Source organism: Simochromis diagramma, unplaced genomic scaffold (genome assembly GCF_900408965.1).
Source record: "Simochromis diagramma unplaced genomic scaffold, fSimDia1.1 OVJJ01000780.1, whole genome shotgun sequence".
Classification (NCBI taxonomy): Eukaryota; Metazoa; Chordata; class Actinopteri; order Cichliformes; family Cichlidae; genus Simochromis; species Simochromis diagramma.
Window position 1 is genome coordinate 113,203 of NW_024386802.1, and position 19,863 is coordinate 133,065.

The 19,863-nt window shown below is 38.0% G+C and overlaps 1 protein-coding gene and 1 pseudogene across 3 annotated transcripts; both read right to left on the reverse strand.

The window, feature by feature from the left end:
- Positions 1-47: 47 nt before the first annotated feature.
- LOC120730575 (outer mitochondrial transmembrane helix translocase-like) lies at positions 48-12,571 on the reverse strand. Of its 3 annotated transcripts, XM_040026999.1 has the most exons (11): positions 12,320-12,571; positions 9,947-10,085; positions 8,771-8,870; positions 8,494-8,614; positions 5,615-5,815; positions 4,416-4,522; positions 3,526-3,615; positions 2,966-3,016; positions 1,285-1,409; positions 855-979; positions 48-237 (listed from the first exon to the last, which is right to left on the reverse strand). In XM_040026999.1, the coding sequence occupies exons 3-10, from the start codon at positions 8,837-8,839 to the stop codon at positions 856-858; spliced, it is 888 nt and encodes a 295-aa protein (XP_039882933.1). In that variant the 5' UTR covers positions 8,840-8,870; positions 9,947-10,085; positions 12,320-12,571; the 3' UTR covers positions 48-237; position 855. The 3 variants fall into 3 exon arrangements, with proteins under 3 accessions (XP_039882933.1, XP_039882932.1, XP_039882934.1); XM_040026998.1 differs by lacking the exon at positions 12,320-12,571 and having other exon boundaries at positions 9,947-12,296; XM_040027000.1 differs by lacking the exons at positions 48-237; positions 12,320-12,571 and having other exon boundaries at positions 892-979; positions 1,264-1,409; positions 9,947-12,298.
- A 4,594-nt stretch (positions 12,572-17,165) lies between these two features.
- LOC120730584 lies at positions 17,166-17,760 on the reverse strand (annotated as a pseudogene).
- Between the last annotated feature and the right edge of the window lie 2,103 nt (positions 17,761-19,863).

Here is a 19,863-nt window from a genome sequence, read left to right on the forward strand (position 1 = left end):
GTGTTTTACAATTAAAGGACCAAATAAATAAATCCACCCCACACAAATCAGATGTTACTCTGATTTTATTTTTGAGTAAACTCCAAAAATTCTAACAGAGAGCTGGTGCTTAGAATACAGTTGAATAAATATTAAAAAGAGATGATTTAATCATTTATGTACAGGCTGGAGTCTTCATGATCAACATGCTGGTTCAGATGCTGATCCTCTCAGTGGAATCGCGCTTTCTCTTTCCTCCTTGTATAAAAAAAAGATTTTTAATGTTAATTTAAATTCAAAATTCACAGTTTAAAAAGAAATCCAGCATAAATGAACATGTTATAATAAAGAAAAGTAAATGGTTCAGTCTAGCATGTGCTCCAGTGAGACATTAAACTTCAGTAAAACTATGCAGTTATGAAACGTAACTTTAATCTGAGCAAAAATAAATTTGCTCAGTTGTAAATAAAACAGTGAAGTAAACGTGACCTGACAGACAGAACCTGAGTGAATGAAGTCCAGTGTTTAACCACTGAGAGCTGAAACTCAGCAGAGGTTTTAAACCTGTGTGCCGGTGATTGGACATCAGCCGCTGATAAAGTGGGTTTGCTTATAAAGTGCTCTGTAGTTTTCTAAGACTTGCAGGTCAGGTTGAATGACACTAGCTAGGCACTGCCTACAAAGGAAAGGGCTGCCAAACTCCATATCTAGAAAATCTTTTTTTTTTAAACCCTCTCCTGTCTGGAAGCTTTTGGAATCAGAATTGGGATCTGAATGATGTGGTTCCGAACACATTTTACTTTTGCAAGAGCAGCTATATAGTCTAGGTTCCCCTTGTTTATTTATTCATTTCTATGTGTTGTTTCAGTTATTACATTATGAATAGTATGACAATGCCTCATCCAGTGTCAGGCCACCCAGACTCTTGGACTCCTTCATCTTTGTTGTGGCCTTCTGGAGGTCATCCTGACTAATTGGACGGATGCAGTCATCTGAAAGGCTGAGAGAAAGAAATCAGACGTTTAGCAAACAGCAAGTGAACTTCTGAACTTTATAAGAGCAGCTCTGCATCACTCAGTTCAATCATAAAAATGCCTGCACACTGAGAGAGTGAAAAGGAAAAAAAGATGATTTTCACTTGTGCTGTATTTGTCCTAATTAGCATGAAAAAGTGAATATCATCAGAATATTTATTTTATTAGTAATTGATAATACCTATTTGTCAAAATATTGACTTTGATCATTTTAAAACATTTAACGTCCTGTCACTCTACCCACTCTGACCTGGAAATACCAAACACCTACGTGTCAGAATCCATGATTTCTCGGACACACAGCAGTGCTGCCTCACGACAAATCTCTTTGAGGTCACTTCCTGAGAAACCCTCAGTTTCCCTGGCGATGTGGCTGAGATTAATCAGTGGATCCACCTACAGAGGCAGAATCAGTCTATCAATGAATCTAGGTATCATTGTAAATCCGAATTTGCCATTTAAAACTTACATTCAAAGGCTTGTGTCTAAGTTAAAACTAAAACTAAGTTTAGAAATCAATCCTGTGTGTGCCTCCAGGTGAGAAACACTTGATTCGTGCAACTTTTTTACCTTTATTGGATTATGGTGAGCTGCTTTTTCTGAATGCACCAGCCCACTAACTAAAGGGGTTATGGAAATCGTCTACATTATTGTTCTGTGTATGCTGCTGCTACATGTCCTTCTCTTATATTTGCAGACTTTCCCATTGGTTGGTCTTTATCTATAAATCTCTCCCTCTTATTTATGTGTTTATATGCATAAAAATCATAACAATGCAGCCCTTGTTCTCACAATATCATACAGTTGATTGTCCCACAAATCAAAACAGAATTAGGAGTTAGGCTTTGAAATACGCCGCCTCTGTCTCCTGGAATAATCTGCAAAAGGAACTGAAATTGTCAGAAATGGTTACCTTCAGTAAACGAAAGAGAGAACAACTCTTTTAGTCAGCGTGATTTTTTAATGCCACTCTTAACTGATCAGTTAAGAGTGGAAAAGTGTCTTGAAGTTCTCCAGAGGCTGGAGAATTAGCTCCTGGTAATGAGCTAATTCATTTAATTCAGGTGTGTTGACTTTAGGCCCACCCCTATTTTCTCATATTAAGTGAGAAGAAGAAGAAGAAAATCTCAATGTATCATGGGAACCCCCCAGCAGCCTACACCTACTGCAGCATAACTAAGGGAGGATTCAGGGTCACCTGGTCCAGCCCTAACTATATGCTTTAGCAAAAAGAAACGTTTGAAGCCTAATCTTAAAAGTAGAGATAGTGTCTGTCTCCCTGAATCCAAACTGGAAGCTGGTTTAATAGAAAAGGGGTCTGAAAACTGAAGGCTCTGCCAGGAAATTAAAGGCCATCCAGGTCTTTATGTCTTTAAGACATTCCTGCAGTTTAACTAATTGGTGTGTGTTATCTCACTTCATAGATAGACAGACCTGGGTGTCATCTGCATGGCAGTGGAAATGTATGCTAGGTCTTCTAATGATGCTGCCTAAGGGAAGCATGTATAATGTAAACAGAATTGGTCCTAGCACTGAACCCTGTGGAACTCCATAATTAACCTCAGTGTGAGAAGAGGACTCTCCATTTACATGCACAAACTGGAGTATTTTAGATAGATCTGATACATTACGGTACCTGTAATACCTACAGCATGCTCTAATCGCTCCAATAGGATATTATGGTCAACAGTATCTAACGCTGCACTGAGGTCTAGCAGGACAAGCACAGAGATGAGTCCACTGTCAGAGGCCATAAGAAGATCATTTGTAACCTTCACTAAAGCTTTCCTTTTCTTCACTCATTTTTATTATTGTAGATTTAATGTTTATTTGGCTTCATGTACTAACTACATTAAAAGAGCAGAAGAAGAACCATGTTGGTAAAATAATGTAAGATCATAAGGATTAATATCTCAGTCACATGACTTTTTCCCCTTTTGCTGCGAACTTACTGTCTCATTCTCCAGGATCAGTCTGAGTATCTGCTTGCGCTGTTCAATGTTCTGCAGAAACAAACACACTGTCAGACTAGTTTTATCCTCACACACCCCTGTCTGACGGTGGTGTGCGCCATAGATTATGTCTCATATGCTGGTGCATGCCGCCTTTACGGTGTCACTTCGGCTGGTCATGCACCACTCTGTTTTTGTAACCTAGCACACCACTGCAGATGAAGACATGAGTGTTGGAGCTTTGTCAGTTTTTGCTGCATTTTAATGATGTATCATTAGAGAAACACAAGACTTCTTGGGATGCTTTTCTTTAGGTTTGACGTCTTCACTGCCTTATTCCTTCTAATGTGGTGATATTATCTGAGTAGTGACACCTGCCATTCAGGAGAATACCGCAGCATCCAGCCTTAACAGGATAAATAGAAATGAATGTGTGATGATGTTGCCACGGCACGCAAACAGACCAATGCAGAGGGTACACTGCTGCGTTCAGTATGCTTTTTGTTTGTTGGTTTGTTTGTTTTTAAAAAACAGTCAGACTTATTTTGAAAAGGACATACAGGCAGCTTGATGTGGATCTTGGTGGGCATCCTCCTCAAGATGGCAGGGTCTATGTCCTCAGGACGATTGGTGGCTCCCATAATGATCACCTGACAAAGTACACTTTCAATCAGATTTAAATACAGACCGAATCTTCGAAGAAACATTTTATTGATCATCTGATCGTTTATGTTCAGGATTCACATGTATTGCATAGATTATGGAGAGAAATTGGGTTCAAAAGGGTTGCAAATAGGGGTGGTTTTAAAAACAAAATCCCAATTCTAATCGATTTTAGGTCAGGGTCTTTCTGTGTGGAGTCAGCTGACATCTGGGATATGCTCCAAAGCCCCCCGCAACCCTGAAAAAGATAAGTGGAAGCAAATAGATGGATGGATAATTGATTTTAATTTGAATAATCCAATACTGATTCATTAAATCCTAAAATCAATGTTTAAATATAAATGTATTTTAGCAGAATCTCAGCTTAAAGCTCACAAAACTATTTTAACAACCTCCAAACTGTTAAAAGAGCAAACGATTAAAGAGCAGGTAAATGGATTGATTCTCTAAAAAGATGTAAACATAAAACGCAAATCATTTACTTGTACACGCCGTTGGCATGAAAGCAAACATCTTATTCTGAAACTGCAAAAAGTTGATGCAAATTTAACTGAACTAGGAGCAAAAATGGCTAAAAACTACAGTTTTGTTTTATGGCCTATGGAAGTGAGTCCTCAAACGTTACACAGAAATTCCTGTAAACATTTGTGAATCAATTTATGCTTGCGGATCACCCTGTATGCATTGGCAACCCTTTTGAGACAAATTCCTCTCCATAATACGTCCACAGCTCAGTGAATTTCTTGAGACTCCATATTGAACCTAAACATTTCAGACGTGTGCATACCTGGCACTGGTGGTCTGTTTCGAGTCCATCCCACAAACTCATAAACTGAGCCTTCATCATAGCTGTGACTTCATGATCTCTGCTGGATCGACTCCTCAGAAAGGAATCTGTTCAAACACACAGAATAGTTTTATCATCTCAGTTGGGATTTCATTGTTTGAAAATGTTTTGCCTCTTTTTTTGCTTCTATGGTATTTGTCAAAATGTATACAGTTAAGACCAAATAGTAAAATACATTCACATCTCTCTTTGAACCGTTTGTGGAGACCAAATTCACTGAAAGCAGAATCAGTTTCTTTATATGTTTAATTTATGTTTAAGAAAATTCTAAATTTTAAGGTAGTACATGGAAAATATCGCCACTAAATGTTAGCAGGTTGTAGTCAAGTGAATTTTGTTTTCTTTCCCTTCCCAATTAAATTGTATAATCCTAAAGTGTCATGGTCCTGGCTCATTTGAACCAGTGTTTTGTGTTTTTGTATTTTCGTGTTATTTTGTGTTATAGTTTATGGTTAAGTTTCTTTAGTTAGTCTTGAGTTAATTCCTATATTGCCAAGGTTTTTCTGTTTAGCTCCTTCATTATATATTGTTTATCTATTTGTCTTTGCCCTCTGTGCCGCTCTCCATCTCTGTCTGTCTTTATATATGTTGTGTGAGCCTCTCTAGGAGCAACTTGTGTTCCATTCTATGTTTCCCGTCATGTCTCCTCTCGCTCGTGTCCCATCGCTCCCTCTAGTCTGCCTCTCCTGTCCATCATGTTCCTCTATTTCCTGTTTTATTGTGAAGGCCCTTTGTCCCTGTAGCTGTGTCCCAAAACCTAGGCCGCATCCTCCTGAGGCCACATTTGAAGGCTGATTACTTCACAGCCAGCGATGAAGCATGTCCCAATTCAAAGGCCACTCCAAATCCAGTCAACAAATGCGTCCTTCATTTCCCTGGATTTGAAGGATGGGTTATTTTCGTTTCAGCTAATAAAGCTGTATATAATAAAGCTGTTTTGAGTTAACATCCTGCCTACGGGCCTGCATTTGGATCCTTTCCTTCCTGCACTACACAGTCGATTCATGACATAAAGTGGGCATTGTAAGCAAAACACACAGTTTAACAAAAAACAAAAACTATTTTTCAAACTTAATTTGTCAAAATGATTTCCACTTTAACAGAGAGAGATAAACTGTGTGTGTGTGTGTCTTTCTCACCTATCTCGTCGATGAAGATGATTGTTGGGCCCAGTTTGGAGGCCAGTGAGAACACAGCAGCAGTCAGTTTCTGGGACTCTCCGTACCATTTATCTGTCAGCGTGCTCGGCTTCAAGTTGATGAAAGCAAAGCCCGCCTCTTTTGCTGTTGCCTTGGCGATAAGTGTTTTACCACATCCTGGGGGTCCATACAGCAGCACACCTGTGTGAAGACAGTGGGATTTTGTATTATTTTGCCGATTGCTAGAAATCAAACTACCATGAAAGTAACAGCTTGTTGCTCGCCATCGATGCGGACTCAAATGTCGCATCGATGGCAATAGCTCATCACTCTCACACACACTGTGGACACATAGGGCTCTGATATATCTCATATCAGCTCTGATTTCTATGACTGATTTGATTTCGATTCACAAGGTCCTGATTTATCCCATTTCCTGATTCAGTTTGATTAGATTCAATTCATTTCAGGTTGACTCAGACAATGAGAGATATTATAATTCTGATCATTTATTAGTACATATCAGAATCAGAATACTTTATTAATCCCTAAGGAAAATATGTGGGTTGCAGTTGCTCCAAGACAGTAACAGACTAGACTATTTAACAATACAATAAGTTACAGATATATAGATTTAAGAAATATCTTTTTTTAATATATCTACAAGAACAAAGCTGACACTTGTGAGTTTTCATCAGGGGTGTGAGAATCACAGCATAAGCCTTTGTGTCAAAGTAAGTGAGGATAAAACACAGAAAAACATGAAATTATGTTCATCCACCGCCTTCTCCCTGGTGTCCTAGACCTCCTTCTCCTTCTCCTCCTCCACCTCCTCCTCCTCAACCTCTTCCTTTGCATGTCTTTGGATCCATTGTTTCAAACCTGAATGAGCTGACTTTGGCCCTTTTGTCCATCAAAGTTTCTGATTGGTGTGTGATACATTTTGACTTTGTAATTGTGTAGTAACTGAGCTAAAGCTGTGCTGATTCGAGTTAACATTACTGACTGCTTTCTAAGTGACAACATGGTGTCAGCACTGACAAATGTACGAATTTGTGTGTAGAGTTTTACAGTAACAGTTCACCACATCTGACTCATGTGGTAAAGCAGCGGCATAGTGTTCATAGTTCAGGGAAATGGCTGTGCTTTTTGGGAAGTGGCATTAAGGTTTTGAAATTTGGGTTCACAAGATTGGTTGTAGTGTTTAAGCAATTGAGAAAAACATTATTATTATTATTATTATTATTATTATTATTATTATTATTATGTTTTTGTTTGTTTTTAATAGTTTTCTTTTTTCCCTCTGTCTGAACTTATGCCTTAACAAAGTGACAAAGTCCACACCACTATAATAAATACGTTTATGTTTGTGTCTTATTCACACACCCAGGGTTCTTAGCCGAACTTACTTCTGGTTCTCTTATTACAGATTACACTGAATTCAGGAGCCCTAGTCCTTTACTGCATATATCAGGGAGTCAAGTAGTTTTTTCAGAGCACAGTATTGAGAGCTGTACACAGCAAACACAAAAAATGCAAGACACACTAATTTGCTAAGCTATGATGTAATGAAACTATCAATTATAGTTACCAGAGTACTAAAGAAAGTTTAATTATTTGTTAAACAAATACTTTCACAATCAATACACACAAGCAAACAATAGCAAAACCAAGCGGCAATCCCAACACTTTAATTTTAACCTGCACAGTCTTGAGCCTTTTGTCAAATCACATGCCAAAAATTTGGGGGTTATATTTGACAGCAATTTCACCTTTGAAAAACAAATTAGCTCAGTCGTACAGCGGTCTTTCTTCAAACTGAGGCTTTTATCTAAGGTGAGATCATTTTTATCTTTTAAAAACTTTGAAGGAGCGATTCATGCTTTTATTATATCCCAGCTGGACTATTGTAACTGCTTATACGCTGGAGTCAGCCAGACCTGCCTGGCAAGGCTGCAGTTGGTCCAGAATGCTGCAGCTCGTCTTCTGACACGTACTAAAAGATGTGAACACATTTCCCCGGTACCTGCCTCCCTTCATTGGCTGCCTGCCCGCTTCAGAATTAATTTTAAAATTTTATTGTTGACTTACAAAGCTCTGAATGGACAGGCTCCCGGGTATTTGTCTGACCTCTTGCAGACTTATACCCCCCTTAGATCTCTTAGATCATTTTGCTTTTAGCTGTACCAAGGTCGAGGCTGGTTCATAGAGGTGATCGAGCATTTGCAATCGTAGCGCCTAAGCTGTGGAATAATTTACCCCTATACATCAGACAGGCTCCTACTGTCAATCTTTTTAAATTTTATCTTAAAATGCATTTTTATTTACTGGCTTTTAATACAGCATGAGAGTTATTTGTTAATTCATATTTGGTGTTTGCTTTTAATACTCTAAGTTGTTTTATTATGCATGTTGTATTCTTGTACAGCACTCTGGTCAACGCTCCTGTTGTAATTAAATGTGCTATATAAATAATTAAACTATTAACTATTAAGGTGCATTAAACTCTGTCGGAAACTAAAAACTCATTCACAACCTGTATGCTTTAAATAAACAGTGACAAACACTTCCATTTCTCTGGACACGCATACAGAGAATCAACCAATTACAAACAGACTAAAGTAAAATAATTTAAATGGTAGTATATATATAATCAAATTAGAAATTACAGCAAACAAGAAATGGTTATTGTTGATCGATTATATCTAATACAGATGTAATGTAATGGTTAAAAGCTGTGCATCCTTTGTAGATTTTGATTAAAGTTTCTGTGGGTGTCCTGATTAAGGCAATTTTGTATCCCATCTAAGAATAACTAAGGCAAAGGCTGATGCTAATGGGGATCCTGAACAACAACAAAAAAGTGAATGATTGCTGACCTTTGGGCGGGTGCAGCAGCCGGGATTTCCTGAACAGATGTCTTTTCTGAACGGGGAAGATCATTTTCTCCTTTAGCTCGTTGATCACCTCCTCCAGACCTGCGATATCCCTCCATGTGATCTGCACACAGGAAGAAATCTGGATGGATATTGGCTGCAAGTGCTGATGCACGAAGATAAACCCCACACTTCCTGTTTCTGTCAGTACTGGGTGCTGTCAGTTCTTTGTGGTTTATATTTACAGCTTCAGTTTAAACAACATGTAAAGTGGCATTACCTGCATGGTCCGCGGGTCAACCCACCCGGTGGGTGACAACGCGCTGTTCATACACAGAGAGTTTAACATTTTTAGATTTATTTTGACCTGTCCTCGTTGTCTGAAAAACACAAAAGCAGAAACAAATCAAAGGCTCAGCCTGTGCTCTATGTCAGGATCATACTGTCCTCATCAGCAGGAGACAATTTTCTCAAATAAAATATTCAGGATGAAAGATGTATGTGTAGGTTCTCTGTCATCTGGGTCATGGCAATCTAAGAAGCTTGGAAAGAAAAGTAACTGGAAGAGCAGTTGTGCCATAGTCTACAGGATGATAGTTAAAATGTGACCATAAAGAGAAGACAGAATTATAGTCGAGAATAAGCAATAAGCTTCTCCCGGATGGCCAAACTCCTCACCCCATCTCTAATGGAGAGGCCAGCCAGCCTTCGGAGAAAGCTCATTGTTGCTGCTTTTATCCGCAATTTCGTTCTTTTGGTCACTATCCAAAGCTCGTCACCACAGTTGAAGGTAGGGACGTAGATCGGCCAGTAAACTGAAAATTCTGTTATCACTACAGTCATAGCATCAATCCGACAGACTCTCAGTGCAGGACTCACTGCCTACGTCCTCACAAATTCTCCTACCCTCTTCCTTTACATCTGATACGTTCATCGAGGTGAAAGAAAAAAGGTTAGGAAAAGGAGATAAAACAGATTTTGGGAACCTACAGATTTTTGGTTACATCCTGTTAGAAATGTTCATCCTACTGTAAAACCTGCCTAGCAGATCTGATTATGAGCAGCTTCAATCCATTCAGTTTGGGTATTTGTGCTCAGACTGATTTATTCAGAGCATCTGCTGACTGTGGAAAATTATATCATTAATCTCTTGTCTTCTTTCTTGTTTGCACAAAAGCTTGTTCTGTATAGTTATTAATCAGGATGTTTTTAAAGTATAATTCTAAAAATGTCATTATCTTTACAAATGAAAAGAAAGGCAAAATTAATATATTCTCTGAAATTATCTGGTAATATCTGCACATCAGCAAATCTGAGATTAAACATGAGAAAGAATCAGAATTAATCCACATTAAGGTGAGACAAAAACAACCAAACATCTGAAGACAAAACCTGTTGCAATAAATCTTGATTCCCCTCCCACCTGCCTGTGAGGCTTCTCCTGCTGATTCCTTACCTGGTATAACTGGTATATGATGCCTAGGCTTAGGCCTAGGCCTACGCCTAGACCCTGGCCTAGACCTTGGCCTAGGCCGAGAAAAAGAGCGATGCCTCCAGCTCGCACAAAGCTCAGTCCCATTGTCACGTCACAGATTCTGAGACACAAACAGGTTTACACAGGGATTAATGTATAAAATGCTATCAAGAAGATGAATACAAACAGCAGGAGCATAACAACTCACCACCTCGCAACAGTCTCTCACTCACTGCTTGTTATTACTGTGCGGAATACAAATGTTTTATGAAGGACAGAAGTCTAAAAAAATGCCCAATCATCTAGAGTTTTAGAAAGTTCAGGAAGAAACTGAGACAATGCAAAAAAATCAAAAATATCTAAAGCTCGCTCAGAATTGGGGATGAGATGCTTGATACTAACATTTTGACACTGTGTTGAGCTGACAAAGTACAAATTTTTCAAAACACTGGCTGCGTTCCAAACCTCCCTCTTGTCTCCTCTTCCTAACCTCTTTTCCTTGATCTTGATGGAAATGTCATTGAGGTCAAGTAAAGGCTGATGGGAAGATTGATATTGCGAAAAGAGAAGAGCAATGCTCTGAAATTTGGAACATCACTAACAATGTGATGCTGAATGTTGGCTATGTTGAACTTACAATATGCAAAACATGGACTACAAAATCCATATCATACAAATCCATATCTTTACTCCAGTGACTTCTAAATTGAGAATATCCTGTGAAAAATATATTTTATTGAAAAGGTTTGAATTTTAAAGTAATGTTTAGGTCCAGATTTAAATTATTTTGACATTAAAAGACTTTTAGATTTACTAAAGAGACACAGTGCCAGTTTTGTGACAGCAAGTTATGAACAGGAGACTTTTTGAGGCTGGTCTTATTGCATATCCTTTTGTAGGAGTTTCCCTTTCAGGAGGAGAATATTTAAATCAGTAGCACAAATGTGAAAGTCTATGGCACACAATTTACTGGAAATGTCATTAATTGAAAAGTCATGTCTTGTGCTTGTTGTGGTTGTGACGCTACAAGGAGATTTAATTTTTAGGAGGAGAGAATCAATCAGAAGAAGTGTGTAATCTATAGTTTACGTGGATGGCTCAAAACTGTGGGGACATTACCAAAAACTCTTCTCTCCTCATACTGAGTGTTTAGAAGTGAGCCCCACCAATCGTTCCTCAAAAATAATGAGAATTTACTTAAATGGATCTCATATTAACTGAATATTAACTTAAGTTAATTCTCTAATTAACATATTAACTCCTTGGAGGGCATTTCTATTCGATTCAATTATTTAAAGAGAGACAATCTCCTGATTTCCCTCTGAAAGATATTGAACACGACAATAGCGCCAAGTCACAGTTGCCTCAAGTCGCCTGCTATTTTTGTGCAAAGCTAACTGAACAGTCTGACTTTTGTTTCTAATCATGAGCTTGAATCCGTTAAGTTGAAGATGAGCAGACGATAATAAAAATGAAATATCTCTTCTTCCTCCTACATTGGAAAGAAAGTGAAACATAATTAACCAGGATGACAACTGAGATCAAAATTGGGTTAAGAGATGAAAATCATCCCAGAAGTCCTTGTAAATTCTCCTTAAATACAGTAACTAAGTACTTAAACCTCTGGCATTACAGAATGTTAACATCTGAGTAGCTCATGGTTGCGAGTAATTTTAACAATTACCGTGATAGTCTTTGTCACTTTGTTGCTGCTATTTTTCCTTTGGCATCGTTTGAAGAAGAAAAAAAAACACAACAGCCCTTCGATATCGTACTATGTGAATGGACAACAAAGATTGAAGAAACACTTCATTTGTAGCTGGAAAAATGCAGCATTTGGACAGACTTATGGGGAAATCTTCATGAGATTCAGTCCTTACGATCCTCACATAATTAACGATTGTTTTCAAACAACAAATTCACAAAGTATTTTTATAACATTTCATCCCCTGTTAGAGACAGATTGCTATTCTGAAAGTGAAACTTATACTCCATAAAGCTAAGATAGTTCAGACTAACTGTCAGTCAAACTTTAAGGTCGTTCTCAGGTTCTCCTCTTTTCCTAAGTCCATATCTATCCTAATCCACAAACAAACAGAGTAGGAATATGAGACAGGAAGGACTTTGAAAAGAAAAAAAGTCAAACGCACAAAAACTTTAAATCAGCCAACGTGACATGTGTGTTTTGAATCACACCTCGGAGTACCTGCGCTTCATAAACCCGCCACACAAGCATCCATTATCCACATACTCATACATACTGAATCAATATAAAAAATATAATGTATAGGTTACCACTTCTTTAAACAAAATTTAAATATATTTTCTGTTTCATAAAAAATAAATAAATCTCACCTACAGAAAGACAACACGAAGACGGCAACAAGTCAGGTAGAGTAAAGCAGCAGAAATCGTTTTAGGAGAAATCACGTGGTGACAGAGCTGAGTTGCGGCGGTGCCAAACTGCATGGGAAGCGCCAACTTTCGTCTTATTTGCTGTTCGTGGTGAGAGGAGGAGACTAAATACAAAGCACAACAGACAACCGACATAAAACAGGGAAACAAAACAAAGAACACTTTTCAAAGTGACACGGACTCAACAACATAACACACGGGAGGAATAAAGTGAATCAAGGAATATAAACCAAGTATAACAATAGACAGAAATAGTAAAACCAAGTAAGTAAAAAAAAAAAACTAAGAAAGCACGTGAATATAAACATAAACCAACCACAAAATATCTGCTGAAGGAAAAGAACGTAAAAATGGAAAAAAAAATCCCAACCAAATCACGAGTCCGTGAAAGCTATATAATGGTTAAAAAAAACCTCAAGCAAACAAAATAAAATTAAATTAAAAAAATTTAATGTCCAAATTTATTCTTCCTCTATAATAACTTGTTTGCACTGATTTTCAGTTCAGCTTTCAGTCCATCATGACTCAGCTCTTTCTCCCTCGGTAATAATCAATAATCATATGGCCCAAAAAAACTGCCATGAACATATTGCAATGGAATATAATGTGTGTGATAGAAATGAAAACTATTAAATGAATTTATTATTTTGCGCCCTTTTTAATTTTAGACAAAAAGCGCAGTTTTTCTGACAAAAAATGCCCCATTTTTAGAGATGGAAAAGGTTATTCTTAAAAACAGCTGCTTCTTAACAACAGAGAGCAGGATGGGGGAGATGGAGGCTGCACGCCCCGTTAAGCATTATTTCGTTTTATTTGCTTTTGATTAATCCGAAACAAGGAACATAGGAAGCACAGGTACACACGCCACACCTCTGCATGAGTCGGTCGCACAGGAGCAAGAGTCCACGCGATAGTGTGTTTCGTCTCGCACATCAGCCAGTGTGGGTACAATGACAATCTCTCGAACTCCTCCCAGACCATCCAGACCAATTAATAAATCATTAAGATATTTTTTGATAAACTGCCAAAGAGCCATTTTTACCCCCCAGTACAGACGCCTCTGCATTAGGATCTGATCCAGCACACCTGAGGAGAGCAGCGGACACAAATGATTGTGAAGAAGTGACAGATATATGATGGCAGGTCTTAGATAATCGTGAGTTATTGTGTCTGATTGTAAGATTGTAAAATTGTAAAAAACACAAAACTCTGGAAGAGGCGTACACGCACTGTGGAAAAGTAAAGGCGTGTTGCATTCTCTAAAACTGTTTTGTGAACAGTTTTCCAAGTATATATTCCTTTTAAAACGTGACACATGTAACATGATCATCAAAGAACGTGATTTTTATAAAACATGTATTCTTCTGTTTTGAAAGTGTCAGATTTTCATAAAACATTTATTAGTGTATCGGCAATCTTCGGTCCTTCGTCGCTTCTGCTGGACGTAAAGTTTCTGACTCGGCTTGGTTTACAGCTTGGCTGTAGGCCTTTCGGTAGCAAAAACGAGGTGAATGTAAAAAAGAAAAAAAGGAAAACGTTTATTTACTCCACACAAACCGAAAACTCCAAAACAAATGCCTCCAGTGGAGCTCCGTTTACATCTATTTTATGTCATAACTAAACGATAAACAACTGTTGCTCCACCACATTGCGGCCTAACACCCGCTTTGTCAGTGAGAACGTGTTGATGACACCTACCACCACTTTACAACAACCCAATAGATTAAGAAAGCAGGACAAATTTAGAGCACATGGACCATAGTATATTGTATTACAACATAAAATAATCAAGATTGTAACTAGAAACTCAGATTACAGATCATAACAAAATACTCAAATACGGTCCGATGTATTTGAGTAAAATATTGGCCTGGACTGTCTAAGCTCCAATAATTAGTATGTTGTAATTTGTTTAGACTGTGTGTAATTTTTATAGAAACCTTGTCCATTGTATGTGTAATCATGAAAACATGTAAAACTCCACAGCAGTGATACTTGTTCTTACATTATTCTTTGTTGTGGTACTTTACTGTTCCAATGAAACACGATCTGATTTCTTTTCTTTTTCTTTTTTGGTAAAGCAAAGTCACTCTCACAGCACTGATTTTAGAGGAATGTTCAACAATTGTAATGTTCCAGACTGCCTTTTCTCCAGTGAGGGTTACGGTGAAATTTAGGTTGTTATTTTCTGTGATTGCACACTGCCCATGAGAGGACCTCTCAGTAAGCTGTACACCAGACGTTTCAATTCAGTTTTATCTATATATCACCAAATTACAACAACAGTCACCTGGACGTGAAACTGTTAGTCACACAAATGGTGAACAGAAAGTAATTTTCCAATTGTGAAATCCGCATTTTTCCAAACAGTTAACACAAAGGCCTAAACAGAGGCACTCATGCTCAAAGTGACGCATTGTCTTTGCAAAAGGCTGTAATAATGCCAAAACATTTAAAATATGAAACAAAAGCAAATTCTGTTTTCAAACATCAGAACTTGTAAACAAGTGTATGAGCTTGTCCGATCAATCATTACACAAAACACAGTACTGAATCCGTGCACCACTGCTCATCATTGTAGCCCATTACACAGCCTTTGTCATTTGTTGTCTTTCTACATAGGCTGTGTCAAATTTGCTTTCTTGCAATAGGTTAGATCCAGAATCAGAACTAGTTTGATGCTAATTTTATTGAGTCAATGACTTTTTTTCAAACTGTGACTGAATATTGAAACACTGGAAATATTACAAAAAATACATATGAACCAAAATAAAATCTATTACAGTATAAGAAATTGCCACTTTTGATACTCAATCGCTCACCTTAGACCTCCTCAACTGATGCTGGTAAAGAACTACACAGATGTGGCATCTTTGAAGGCCTGCAGACTGATTGCGAAATGAAAGTTTGTGGTAAGGACTTCAAAAACAGGTGATTTATTGATTTCATACTGATCTTGGTAGTTTCTAATAGTTAGAAATAGGTGATTTCTGTTTGGTTACCACAGCTAAAACAATGGGGTTTGGACTGCTTGAATGAGATTAATTGTTTTGCAAAAAGGTGGGGAAAAGTTGTCAAGCCAATGAGAAAGGGTTAACACATTTCCAAGAAGTGTCTCCTGCTCTGCTCAGATAGTGATGATGAAAACTGAGGGGATCCAGTCTCTGTAGGCAGGTCAAAGCAATTAAGAAAAACTGTAACGTCTTGATGCATGCTCAATCACCCAGGTAAGTAAATCTCCAAAAGTTGATTCTGTTCATCTGGACGTAGCGTTTTCAGTGGGAGAAACGTTTCGTCGCTCATCCAAGTTGAACAGAATCAACTTATGTGCCACTGACATGAGTGTCATGTTACTCCATACAGAACCCCATTAAAACAAAATAATAGAAAAATAAAAAACAAAATTATCTTTAAATGTCTGACTTGTGCCATTGAAACCTTTGTTTAGTTAGTTAACCCGTTTCAGTTTCTAAAAATATCATTTGTGCAGGAATAGAAAGGTGAACCATGAGTCCTGCTTTCTTATCTAAAAATGTCCTGAAATAACATGTTGACCTTTTTTTTTACTGTCTTAAAAAGAAGGTGAACATGATGAATGTAACATGATTTGGCTTCCATGCTAAAGACTGAAGTTACTGGAGAAAAGACTGTCTTTATGCTATTTTTACGAGCATAGGGTATGTTTTTACCCTATGCTCAATTAGGGCTGTCACAATGGCAGGTTTTCATGACATTACTGTAACCAAATGAGATCACTGAATATTAGCCCCACATGTTATGTGATGTAATAGACTACAATAACAAGTAATGGATCACTATGCATTATTGTAGGGTCCACCTTACAATATAAAATGCCTTAAGGCAACTGTTTATTGTGATTTGGTGCTGTATAAATAAAATTATATTGACTACATTGAATTGAACATTTTACAAAAAAAGAAGAAAAAGAAAACAAACAAAAACAAAAAAAACCTCAGCAGTTTCACATTTAGGTGCTGATCCCATGATTTCAGCATGGCCCTATTGTCTTTGTGGCTGTGGATCATGTGACACTGACTCACATGGAAAGTGCAGTGTGCCATGTAACCCAATGAAAGTAAAATGGAAAAATAAAGAAATGGATCTTTGATAAAAGTTATGATTTAAAGAGCAAAAGTGAGGAAGCTCAACTGCTAGACTGTTCGGATCCCGGGGTTTGTTCCCAGTGTTTTCTGTTTTTTGGACTTCTGAATCTATGTAGTATTGTGTTTTGAAAAGTGGGGTATGTTTCTAATTGTTAGTGTTTTGTTAATTTATTAAGTTCTTTTTGTGTTCAGGCTGTCCTGAAAGTGAAGTTGAGCATTGCTCATATACATATATCCTTCATGTAAGTAGGCGACATGCTCTACAGTAACCCCAAGCTTACAGCACCTGGTATTCGCAGGCAAATTCCCATCCAAGTGCTAACCAGGCCCAACCCTGCTTAGCTTTTAGGATCACACAAGTTTAGGTGTGCTCAGGGTGGTAAAGCTGTAAGTTATGTCCTGTGGGTCATCTGGGGTCATGATAATAAACTGTAGAGGCAAGTGAATGCAAAAAGTATTATATTCCTGATCTGTGGTCCAAATCACTGAAGTGCATAAAATACTTAATTTGTCACACTGAAAGCAAAAAGCAAAAAAATCCTATGCAGAAATGCCAGCTGAGTCTGGCGGTGTACTGTTAAGTCAAATCCGATTGGTGATTGGAGTTCAGTTCTAAAACTGAGTGTTGTGAAGGAAAGCTGTCCTATCCCAGCACCGGCTTCTCATTCTTGGAGCCGGATGATGTCAACGTTGTTGTGGACACTTTGCAGAACCAGCTCTCCCTGGAAGTCAATCACCTTCTTCCTAGTGGCCGTCAGAGTGGCCACCAGCGTTTCATAAGATGTTGGCACAGCGCTCGTGATTAAACAAGACACAGAACTTTGTGATAAATTTACCTTTAGCATTTTCACTGCCCAGTTGCTGGATCCCCTGAACCAGCAAATCAAGAGACATTTAATTTTATATTTCAATCATATATTTTTTATATTTTAATTGTTGCTGATTACTTTGACTTGTTTTTGCTTCTAATAACGTGAAGGACGACTTTCTGATGAATCGCCACCGGTGGAAAATGATGCTGCGCTCAGAGAACTCCCTTTAGAAATGCAGACACCTGCACTGTGTTACCTCTGAAAACAAAAAGGCAAATAACAACAAACTATCGAAGAAAATCTTTCTGATGCATAAGGAACAAACTGTTTGAGATTATCACATTTTTTCTTCTTATTTCTTCTTAGATTCCAAATGTCTTAACATGAATCACAATTTATAACTACAGATATGCGAGGTCAGAAATTCAAAACTATTTCACAGCACACTTTTATTTTCAGAACAACTCACATGTACTTTACACACAAACTAAAATGTCATTTGCTCGAAATATAGGAAGCTTTTACTATTCATTTTTGTGTATGTAATATTCATAACTTACGGTTAGACGTCCAGTAGTAGAAGTACCTGTGCTGTGATGTTTAAATTAGATTAAAGCATTTAACTATGGTGGCCCTGAGAGGCCAAATCCACTGCAAGCTGAGAAAAGCAAAAGGTCAACAAACATATGAATCTCAGATTTAGAAAACACATTATCTGCATCTTTTTCTCCCTCGCAACACAAACAAATCCCCGGCTTCTTTTCAGTGAGCCTCTCTGCTCCTTCACATGTTTCGGTTTTTTGTCACTTGCACAGCTGTTCCATTAAGTTATTGTCTCCCCTAAATCACTTCACTTGTGTCTTTATGCAGCATTTTTTTTTTGTTTTTCTATTTGCTTATGTTTTCTTGCGTTGCAGTGCATTTCATCTCTCAGGGCCACCGTGTCAAACAGGTGTAGGTCCCAAACAGATGCTGCAGAAATGAGGGAACTAAAAGCAGCTACAACAACAATTAAGATGAGGTTTGCATTCACAAAATTGTTTAAAAAAGGGAAAAAAAAGGAGCTTTTGAAGAAGTTGTGGTTTCTTATTAAAATAATAATAAACACAAAAATCGAGATTGAGCTTCTGTTTCTCTTTTTCCTTAACTAGCCTACATTTCATATAAAACCTAATCTCAGCTTTAACAAACTGGGCTTTCGGTTTTCACACGCACTCTGGATAAATAATATGGCTGGTTCAGTAACATCATCGTTACAGTGCACGGGATTGGTCTGTTTCCTTTGGGCTTTTGTGTCATGAGTCGTAAAACCAAAGAAAAAATTCTGCGCAGATTAGAATCACTCTACCGTAAATACGAGAAAAGCTGCGCCTAGTGAAAAAGAAACGATCTGCATCCGCATCCAGATCGCGGTTCGGCTGTTCATGACCTGGGTTGTGGAAGGAAGAAAGTGGAAGATGCACTTTTCCCACATGAGTAGAACAAATTGGGTTCCCAGTACACACTGAGCCAATACCAATAATAACTGCCAGATGGGTCAGACGTGCACATACTCACAAGGGTCAGAAATGCAACATGACACCCACTGGAGGCTTCACCAATAAGACCTACAGCAGATCAGCAGATGACTGAAAAGGAGAAACTCTTCAAAGCTCTGATGAAACTCTTAAAAAATATATAATTACACATTTCTGGAGTCGTACGGTCAACAAAACGCACCACCGACGCCGGCTGCTCTGGGCGTTAGCACCACTGGAGTCCAATACGACATCATCATGGACTACAAAAGACATTTCATATGATAAAGAGGATTTTATTTCATCCGCACAATGAATCATAAATCAATTCTAATGTGGATTTTCCTGACGTGTGCTTATCCACTCTTCTCATCTGCAGCAGGGGAAAAAGCTCTTAAAGGTACAACGGAATAAGGAAGGAGAGACTACAGAACAAAGCACAGCCCAAAAATGAAAATGGAGACATCCAGTACCCAGAGGTCGCCACTCCTTCCCTCTAAACTATGGACCAAGTGTCCAAACACTGCAGTGAGGTACACAATTCACATAAGAAAGTTCATAAATGGAAAAAATAAGACAGGATAAACCTTTAATTCAAATACATGAGAATCAAATGTTTTTGGATTAAAATGCAAAGACACGTGCATGAATTATTTTGTAGTCAAAGAGGCTGTCCACTTACAAAGTAGTTAATCAGTAAAACCAGGAATGAAAAACTTTTGAAGTCTAAAACCTGAGTGCACACGTAAAGTATCAGCCACTCTGTCTACCACTTTAAAGACTTTACATTATTTTAATGCAGATTAACCTCTAATAATAATAGCAACTCTCTTCTGTCCTGAATCAGGCCTTCTAGCACTGGGAAGGATTTAAAAAGTGTACTACAACATAGGTGTACTATGTTGTCATTGACAGAGATGTAACCTCTGCAGGGTTGTGAGATGGAGGGAGGAGGACAATCAATGAATCAGGAAGTGCAGAGGATTAGTCAGGAGGAAATAAGGGTAGTAATGAAGTGGATGAGGACTGGA